The 10,664-nt window shown below is 39.7% G+C and overlaps 1 protein-coding gene across 2 annotated transcripts in view; it reads right to left on the reverse strand.

Annotated features, from left to right (window-relative positions):
- CFAP69 (cilia and flagella associated protein 69) overlaps positions 1–9,449 on the reverse strand; it is a 31,905-nt gene extending 22,456 nt beyond the window's left edge. The window contains exons 1-6 of one of the 2 annotated variants that reach the window (XM_071805148.1): positions 9,243–9,449; positions 8,867–8,929; positions 7,452–7,517; positions 6,276–6,385; positions 4,219–4,295; positions 1,762–1,860 (exon numbers count right to left, since the gene is read on the reverse strand). In XM_071805148.1, coding sequence (XP_071661249.1) covers positions 1,762–1,860; positions 4,219–4,295; positions 6,276–6,385; positions 7,452–7,517; positions 8,867–8,929; positions 9,243–9,449 — 622 coding nt within the window. Of the gene's footprint in view, positions 1–1,761; positions 1,861–4,218; positions 4,296–6,275; positions 6,386–7,451; positions 7,518–8,866; positions 9,082–9,242 lie in introns of those variants that run through there. The other variant, XM_071805149.1, reaches the window with a different exon arrangement.
- Positions 9,450–10,664: the final 1,215 nt, after the last annotated feature.

Consider the following 10,664-nt stretch of genomic DNA (forward strand, 5'->3'; position numbering starts at 1 on the left):
AGTAAATATTCAGAATTTTGGTTACTTCATAAAATATTAATCCCTTCTCAAGAAAGGATTTAGAACTGAATATTATATTTCCTTAGTCCAAAAAACAATTGAAAAAGAAATTGAATAAACAACTAGAGTTGCTGTTCTTATACCTGAGTATTAGTAATGCCTAAAGCATATCCAACAGACTTACCCTCAAGAAGACTAAAATGTTATATAAACAAATTAATTGTTTCCTAGAATTTACAGAATGAAAGAGTAAGTAGGGTTATAGTGAGGTGAAAAACCTTTTTCAGATCATGCAATAAGTTGTTGGTTCAGGATATAGTTCTCTTCTGTAGCCTATTCACTAGAGAATTAATGCTTTCTATTATCGTGTTGCTTAAAATATGTGAATCCAACCTTTGATTTATAAGCTTGACTTTATAGCGTGTCCCTGTGTTTACTTTGCCCACGCATATGCAAATCCATATTTCATTACCGAACTACAGGGGAAGGGAGAGCATTGAGAAAAGAAATATATATTTATATATGCTAACTCATAAAAGTAAGATTTATCTTAAAAAGCTTTAAATATATATATATCAAATGACATGAAGTGCAGGATTAAACTTTGGCAAGATTTACATAAATGGTTAGAGATGAAGAGTTTGACTTTAAAAATCAGACTGAAAAACATTCTTCATTTTTGAGATAACATATCTTATTTTCTAAATCCGGAGGAAAATAGTAAAATCTCTCAATATCTAACATTCACTTATTTTGACGGAACAATTTACAGATATACAACTAAAGGCACAAATAGCTGCTTGTTTGTAAGGTAAAAACAGATCTACATGCTTCTATATTTCTAGAATCCTGTGATGGCTGTTGCAGCTGCAACTTCTTTAGGCCTCCTCAAATAAAGTAAAACTAGCAAGAGTGCAGAGGAATGAGTGCCAGGCTACAGGAAGACAGCAAGGGAGCACACTGTCATCCAGCACGTTCCCTCGCCTCTGCTCTGGATCCGTGCTGCGACAATGTCCATCTGTAACTCATCTGCCAGTGGACCTGGTGGTGTCTCCCAGCAGGTGGTCCTGCCTGTGCCCCTCTAGGAAGGGACCCATGACTGACTGTGCCTGAGAACAGCCTCTGGCACCGTCATAACGGACAAAGGAATAAATAGGAGTGGATTCTGATGACAGTTTCATGCCGGTCCATAATACCAGGGGATCATGCTTGAGCTCACACACAGGCATCATGAGCCTCTTTCTGCAGTGACAAGTCACACAATTTATTAAAAGCCTATGCTCAAATGTGTCCATATAATATGAACTCGATCAAATTTAGATGGACTCAGATCTATTCCTCACTGCTTGTGAAGTTTCACACAAGTGAAACCAGAGCTGCTTCTCTCCAGGCTATATACACGAAGTTGAAAATTACATTTTCCTTCTTATAATTCTGATCCTAACTAGTCTTTCTTCCTCCATTATCCACATTTCAGAAAACTTGTGGCCACTTCACATTTTCTGGGTGCTTTTAATCCTAATCCCATAAGTGTAATAATTAATTCCTTGTACACTGATGAACTAATTTCAGATTTTGAGTAGGCATTTCTATAAAACATGTGAACTGCACATTTGCCAATGTTATATATTTAACATATGAGATACAGTAACTATAGTTATAATGAAAAATTAATCCATAGCTAATTGAAAGAGCCATTTTAAAGTAGCTGGGATCATAAACACTTGGTTTCTTGTGACACTTGAAAATACTGTGTTTTACCTGGAAGTAGTTTGCTTGGTAGCTCCATATTATAAAAGCTAACAACACACTTACAGATTTGTATTCTAACTTGAGAGCTTGGTACCCTCATCAGATAACCTGCCAGAAACAAACAAACAAAAATGTTATTTACAAAGTTTATAATCTATTTACAGTACTTAGTGTTTCCTTTAGTCACATTCACCAAAAATCTGTCACAGTATCACAGAATGTAAGGGATTGGAAGGGACCTCAAAAGATCATCTAGTCCAAGCCCCGCACTGGAGCAGGAACACCTAGATGAGGTTACACAGGAATGTGTCCAGGTGGGTTTTGAATGTCTCCAGAGTAGGAGACTCCACAATCTCCCTGGGCAGCCTGTTCCAATGCTCTGATAGCCTCACTGAGAAGAAGTTTCTTCTCAAATTTAAATGGAACCTCTTGTGTTCCAGTTTGAACCCATTGCCCCTTGTCTTACCATTGGTTGTCACCGAGAAGAGCCTGGCTCCATCCTCATGACACTCATCCTTTATATATTTGTAAACATTAATAAGGTCAACCCTCAGTCTCCTCTTCTCCAAACTTAAGAGACCCAGCTCCCTCAGTCTTTCCTCATAAGGGAGATGTTCCACTCCCTCAATCATCTTTGTTGCCCTGTGCTGGACTCTCTCCAGCAGTTCCCTATCCTTCTTGAACTGAGGGGCCCAGAACTGGACACAATATTCCAGGTGTGGTCTTACCAGGGCAGAGTAGAGGGGAAGGAGAACCCCTCTCGACCTAATAACCACCCCACTTCTAATACACCCCAGGATGCCCTTGGCCTTCTTGGCCACAAGGGCATAGTGCTGGCTCATGGTCATCCTGCTGTCCACCAGGACCCCCAGGTCCCTTTCCCCTATGCTGCTCTATAACAGCTTGTTCCCCAACCTATACTGGAACCTGGGGTTGTTCCTACCCAGATGCAATACTCTACACTTGCTCTTGTTATATTTAATTAAATTTTTCCCGGCACAACTCTCCAGCCTGTCCAGGTCCCGCTGGATGGCAGCACAGCCTTCTGGCGTGTCAGCCACTCCTCCCAGCTTGGTGTCATCAGCAAACTTGCTGACAGTACACTCTATTCCCTCATCCAAGTCACTGATGAATATATTAAATATATTAAATAATACTGCCCCCAGTACTGACCCTTGAGGCATTCCACTAGACACTGGCTTCCAACTAGACTCTGCCCCATTGACTATTTGCATTTCATGCAAAGTTTGATTATAAAATACTCATGGGTCAGGGACTCCTACACTGAAGAGCACAAGGGGGTCTTGTAGGAATAACAAAAGGTTAATGAAAAAGTGACCTCCTCTGCTTTATGGCTACAGATCCATATAAGACAGTGGATGTTATTCCGAAGTCTGTTAGTCTGTTGTCATCATTACCATGACAGAAATTCTTCTTCTAGCAGACGTGATATGACATAAATGGAACACAGAGAGAGACCTTTTCCCACAAGAAAAAGTGAATTGCACTGAGAGCTACCAGTGCGTAGTGTGGAATCTTTAAGATTTTAGTGTCTTTTTGGATGTGTTACTCTAAAGAGAATCTAGAACTATCTGAAACCAGGAGGCTATTCTGCTGTCTATTTGGACCTCTGAAAATAAAGACTGTAAAAATATTTTTTACTCAACCATTTCAAGGATTTTTTTTTTTCCAGGTGTGACAAGCTGACTGTGCTACCTCTTCAACATTTAAATTCTACTCCTGCTTTATTCTGAATCCTTTTTGATCTACCACGCTCACAGTATTTTCTTTGAAAATTACAAATGTGACATGCAAAATCATAAAAACACATTTTGGTACTAAGAGGTCCGGTGACATTAAGATATGACTGACAGTTTTTCCTCAAGAGCTCTCTTAAAACAGATTTCTGAAAGACAAAAGCTCACGGCTCAGATGCAGCAGGAGGCTGAATTCAGAAGCTGCTACTCCTAGTCAGGTATGGCACTAAACTGACTTGTATTTTTCCTTTGTGACAGGTATCAGGCTTTTAGGTTTTGAAAGTTTGAGCCAGGAGTTACTGTTTCTCACTTGTTTCTTCCAGTTGGTTCCAAAGAAGTAGGAAGGATACATTTTCCCTTTAACCCAGTCTTCAGTATTTATAGTAATAACCTAATTTCTCAGAGCAAAATGAAGTGAAACAGGCTATAGACAGGTTTAGTTCTTCAGCTGTAATGATAAAGTTATCTATCTCATGTAGCTTCTGACATTGGCACATAGGTAATTCTGCTGGCTAACCTGCAGGTTAGCTGCACAGCAAAATAAGAATGGTTTCTAATGCTAAAAAGCACAGAGGACTGAATGAACAATTGAAAGAAATTACTTACATTTACTAAGGAGGTAACGAGCAATTACAATAATGCTAATAATACAGTCAATTTTATTATGGCAAAATAAAAATTTTATTGTGGTATATTATTTTACACTCACCCAGTTGGGCAATGGATTTTGAAGCTGCCACAGAATAGCTTACTTCATCAGATGATTTCTTTTTCTGAAATGGTAACCTGAACAATTAAATTAAAAGATACTACAATTAGGCTTCAAACACTGCAGAAGAACACTTTAATCAAGTCACTAGAAAAGCTCAATAGCTTTTCATTTCTTCCTTGACTCTTTTTGCAAATAAGGACACTTTTCCCAGGACAAATACATTCTTTGCAATGCTAATTCTACACTGAAAGTTCCAGTTCCATAATCTGGCAATTGCATTTTGGCCATTAGTGGTACACCTTCATAGATAACATTTGTATAATTCATATTTGGTGCAAGAAGAAATATTGAATAAACAAATGTAATTTAAATGTGGAAGATTAAATCCTGGAACTTAGGCACTATTACGCTATCACAGAGCTGGATAGACATGTGCGGAGGTGGAAAAAATGGATCATGTCCCCAGGCAAGACCTCTTGAAATGGATAAAAATAAAACGAATAAACTGACTCCAAATAGCCCAACCACTAATTTGTTTTTAAAAACAGGATATTAAGAAACATTCAATAACATTTGCAAAATACTCAGATATGACATAAACATGTAAGTGCTAAAAATTTGCCAATAGTAAACATTACAATATTATGCTAAGGTCTCTGCAGCTCATAGTGTAGAAGCAGCTTTCTGGTAGGTTTACCTCTGTAAACATAGACAGAGAGGAAAAAAAAAAAAAGAAGAGCAAATAATGGAATGAATGGGAAAAAAACAAAACAAAACAAAACGGACGTTGGAAAAGAGTGAGAAGACAGGTAATCAGATGCAGTTATGAAAGAGTGGAAAATTTTACTACAGAAGTTATAGTATCTAAAAGGAAATTTTAAATAACAGCCCCTCACTCTACTTGTAGGCTTTTCTGTCATCTGAAATAGTAGTGAATTGTGGGGAAATTTCCATAGTACAGAAATTAAAGCAAAACCCAAGGGTGCAATCTCCCAAAATATATTCATTGCAGAAACTACAATTATTGCTGAACTGCAGTAAGAGACTAAAAGCCTTACTCACAACTACATTTTATTGACTTCATAGGTTCATTCTCAGTTTTGTCACGCTTCTGCCAAACACTGAAGAAAAAGGAACTTTGTGATGTACTTTCTCATTCTCCACTGTGTGGCAGCAAAGGAAAGCAGCACAACTGATGATGGTCAGAGAACTAAAAGATTCAGCTGGGAAGTTCTATTTTTATTAAACCTAACAGATGAGAGGAAGGTAAGAAAGAACCTATTTGAATATGTGGCTTACTATGTGACTAGTTTTCTGTCTGGCATGATTCTTCTCTTCCTTATTCTCACCAATTATAATTAAAACCAGGAGTAACTGTAGTTAAAAGGACTCCATAAGTAACTTAATTAAATTATTGAGAAGGAGAAAACTACTGACAAGTGTGGATAACACCTAAATTCTATTCTACAAATAATTTAAAGTACAGTATGACAATGAAAATGCTTAAAAGTTCATGCCGTATGATTTTAAATTAATTAGGAATCCCAAATCTTCCAGTTGTTGTGGCTCATTCTTCTCTGCCATATGGCTTGTCCTTTTGTACAGCTTACTTTCAGGTAGTAAAGTGTCTTTGTGTCACTTCAGGTTTTTAAACTCAGAGAGCTTGTTTGAAACAGCAGAACATACCTCACAGCAGGACTTAGCTGCTGAATCTTTTGAGGCCAGCAGTCCCAGAACAATTTACTTGGGCAATAAGATACCTTGGGGAAATTTGTTTCCAAGCAAGCTTGGAACAATTACCATACAGTTTCCAATGATGTAATATGTAGCTCCACAGATACTGAACTGCTAAAATGGGTCCCTCCTTCACGCCAATAGGAATTGGACTCAAGGAAAACACATTTCATGAAAAGGAAGGGTGATATAATAGATGCCTTGCAGATAGAGATGCCTTGAAGATAGATGCTATACAGATATGTCAATTGCGTTTGAAAATGTACAAACATATTAATAAGCAGCATATAAATCTCTAAAAGAAGGGCTGAAGGGCTTACCCGCATAATTTAATAAGTTCGCATAAAGGCTCAGTGAAAGCTTCTTGTTCATACACTTTTTCTGCACATAGGTTAAGAATTTCGACTACTTGTGCTAAATCCTTAAGGGGCTTTTAATTTAAAGTTAAGGAAATCAGATTGTACTGGTATGAGTCAGAAGAAAAAGATGAAAACCATATTCATCACACGTATAAGACACAACCAAGAAAAAACAAGGTCAATGTTTTCAAAGTTAGGTACCTAATATGAAGCACATAAGTCAATACTTAGGCCTTTTGAAGCAGCCCTACTTTTACAGAAGTACAACTCTTGCGAATCCAATTTAGCTTTCTTATCAGATGAACACACTGTCAGTTCAGCATTGAATATCTAAAAATACAAGATGAAAAGTTTTTACATCCCAGTGTCAGATTTACCTATCTAAATTCTGAGACAGCCTTGAGGTGTTTAAATTCTTTCCTACTCTAGACCCAAGTGACTACGTAAAGTTTGAAAATTTGGACTCAACCACATACTGAGATTATCTAATTTAGGGTAGAGGCCCAAGACCAAAATCAAACAGATCATTGAGACTGAGAAGTTACTACCATCCACTGACTCATGGAAACTGCCTGTGAGTACTTAGCCAAAAGTCAATTGTGTAAATCACTGTGGCAATTGGCAGAACTGTATGAAATTAATCACATTCTTCCATATGCCCACAACCTCCCTAGTACTTTTGATTATTGGAGGCCTTTCAATTTGTATTGTAAATATGAAAAAATATGAAAAACAAATCCAGATAAATTAGTCTAATTTTCTTTAAAATGTTTCCTTACTGGAAGTCATTGTTATTTTATCTGCAGATTCTTAAGTAGTGACAATTATTATGCTAGGTCTATTTTGAGTAATTAGTACACTAATTACATTTTCAACACTTTCAACTACTGTACAGGTGAGATCCCTCTATTGAATTCTGTGACAAATGAATCTAGCATACAAGAATCTTGCTAACCTAAACCTACCGACCTGGCTATGTGTGCACAAGAAGGCCAATGATGAGGATGCACGTGGACCATCCCTTCTTCTCTCCATGTGGAAGCACAGAACATCACAAAATGCTTTGCTAAATAATCAGAGCATTATCATATATCAAACACCACGACTTCAGAATTCTACAGTGGCAAAAAAGGATACAAGCCCATTTTCAAAACGCTTGACTACCTTCTTGAGAGCTTTCAGCTGTTCTTTTTCCAAATCTTTCTTAAGTAGAGGAATGAAAAGCAGGTTTTAATTGCAGTTTGCCTTAGAACATTAAATTATTGTGTTTATCCCCTTTTAAGTTTAAATGGAAGTGGAAAACAGATTAAAAAATCACAAGGCACAATGAAATTCTGAAAGTGCTTTGCAACAGGATTAGCTCCTCGATCAAGCCCCATTTCTAAGTATAGACTCTGCGCTATTGTAACTGAAGAGGCTTTTTAAAACAACCTTTTGTTCAAATGTGTGGGCTCTTTCTCTTGCAATTCTTTGAGATTCTATGAAAGATGACTAAGAAAACCAAACCTATGTCACACGTGATGTAAATATGTAAAAATGTAGATCTAAGTGGCTTAAAGTGGAGCTCTGCCACCACTAGGAAACAGTCTGCAAGTTCAAAGTTGAAAACAACTGAAGTGAGGGTATGTCAGGGTGTGTCAGTGACACCCAGCATTCATTCCAGCTCTTCTAAGTACTCCCATGCTTGGCAAGAGCTCAGCAACTTCAGGCAGCCAGAAAGTTGTTTCAAGAATCTACAAGCCCTGAATCCTAAGGGCATTTTATCATAGATCTTACACTGTCTAGAGAAGCAGTAAACAATACCATTCAGCATATTTTTCTTCAGTCAGTAAGTTTGATCCATCAGCTCTATATCAAAAGGGGGCAGAGGGAGACACACGCTGCTTCTTTGTGGGACATTAATGTAAAATGTAGCACGTTTAATCAAGTTCTTGTTTTGAGAATATAGATTATTAGTTTTTTACATCAAAAGTAACTGACAGCTTAGTGAATTTCATCTGCCAAATCTTCTTGTGGAGACCAAAAATAGTCTGTGGAAGTCCATGAGATGCTGCTCTCCTGTGTAACTAGGTGGTCATATTCTTCAGCACTGAACTTCATATGTTTCTACTTCCTTTAAAATCACCTCCCTGGAGAAATGTTAGCAGTTAACTTGGGCAATAAATTCCTGACATACCTTTCAGTAATTCTGTATGTATTTCTGTTTCTCAAACTCCCAGATAAGCCAGAAATTTTCTACATCTACTTTTCAAATGCACACACTTTGGTCTTTTTTATTTTTTTTTAAGCGCTTGTGTGAGGAAGTATTTGGTTATACATATGTATTTTTTTTAATATAAAAGCATAACTGATACTATTGTCTATTACAATGACCATATATAGAAGTGGTGTTCAAATATCAGAACAAAAACTTCAGCTTTGTGCTCTGTAGCCACAGTCACCAGTGCCACCTGGTTTACTCAGGGCGGGTACTAAAGCAATTCTGTAAAACATTTCTCTAAGCCCCGTGACTACCTGTGCAACTGAAATAACGAGGTATTGTGCTTACTTACTGGGTCTGAATCTTCCAGCAGTTCGATGACGTGATTCAGATCCACTGATCTTAACTGTGCATCCTGGAAAAGTCATACTTTTAACTTCTTTTTTTTTTTTGACTGTGCTTTAAAAGTGCTTAAACCTTAAAAATGTAAAAGTGCCGCGCTGAACCAACATGAATCTACCCACGGACGGGTAAATCCAGCCTGTGTGTGGGGCACAAACCGGAGCTTGTTCTCAGCCCGACGTAGCGGCCAAGCCAGAGCAGGGCAGGGCAGGGCACAGGGCACGGCACCGGGCACGGCACCGGGCACGGCACAGGGCAGGGCCTCCCGGCCGGCAGGGCTGCAGACGGCGGGGCTGGGGGTGACTGCCGGCCGAGGGGGAGCTCACCTGAACGGCGCCGAGGTCCGGGCCGGCGCCCGATCGGCTCCTGTGCCGCTCTCCGCCGCAGCGAGAGGGGCCGGGGGCAGGCGACAGCGCCGTGGAGCGGGCTGGGGAGCGGGCCGGGGACCGAGAGGACGCCCGTGAGGCGGGGGGCTCGGCCACGGTCAGGGAGGCCATGGTCCCGCTCCGCAGCGCGGCCCGCGCCGTTGCCATGGGAGCGGGGCGGTGCCGCCTCCCGCCGCAGAGGCTCAGGCCGAACGGCCGCGCCGGGCCGGCTCCGCCCGCCGGCACCCCCAGCCTGAGGGCAGCGCCGAGGTGTCGAGTGCTGGGCCCGCCGTACGCTCCCCGGCGTGCAGGCCCCAGCCCTGCCCCTCCTGCCCCATTCTGGTGCTACATCTCCACACCTCTGCCGCGACACCCGTGTTTTACGCCCTTCTCACCCCCACCAGTGATAGCATTTCGTGCCCCGTTATCAAACACTTCTTCGGCGAGAAAATAATTTCCACACCCCTGTGCAGTACAAAGCCCGGGCTTAAGCATTTGAGGTTAATTGTAACAACAATGCTTAGAAGTCTGCAAGGAGTTAGTGCTGAACAAACTGGATTATTATATTTTTTTGCTTGGTGCCCAGATACTTAATGAAGGTGTATGTAATCAAAGTTTTTAAGCTTATGAAAAAAAAAAAAGCACTGAAACTTTCTTTCATTGTGGCTTAAGTGGTTTTAAGTTCTGTTGCTTGTATTTTGAATGAGAAATATATAGAGAACATACCTAAACTGGGCAACTTAGTCTGTAAATTATAAGCTTAGGTCACATGCCATTTGTTGGCTGACTGTTCCAAAGATCATATTGCAAAGCTCCATTTGCTCACTGTGTGCCTTCTTCATCACTGAAGCTTTTAAAAATCGGGATGAAAGCTACACTGTGCAGGTTTGACTACAGGGGTTCTGCTGTCCTTGGCAAATGGCAAACGTCCATCCTCAAAAACCTGCAATCAACTGTGACAATATTTACTTAACAGTTTTCTACCCTAAACAGGCTTATATTATATTTTTACCACATACACCTCTTCAGTTAGTAACAAATAATATTCAAGACATGGAGGCTACAGTACCTTACTTCTGAGAGTACTATTTCACATGTATCAAATATTACTCTTACAAACACTAAAAAATATGTTTAAAAAGCAGACTTGATCTAGAGAGGATTTCTGTTTTGAGTGAGGACACACTCTCTTGGTGTTTCAGCAAACTCTATTCTTTAGGTAAAGTTAAAATTCATAAAACGACAGGACTGTGTAATCAAATGTGTAGTACACAGCTGCGCATTAGAAGATCAAGGTAGCATATCTAGGTCTGCCATTATCTCCTGTTGACTTTGCTGAGTGAATGATTTCCTCTACCACTCTGTATTTGCTCTTTTACAAAT

This window comes from Patagioenas fasciata, chromosome 2, assembly GCF_037038585.1.
Source record: "Patagioenas fasciata isolate bPatFas1 chromosome 2, bPatFas1.hap1, whole genome shotgun sequence".
In the NCBI taxonomy this organism is placed as follows: domain Eukaryota; kingdom Metazoa; phylum Chordata; class Aves; order Columbiformes; family Columbidae; genus Patagioenas; species Patagioenas fasciata.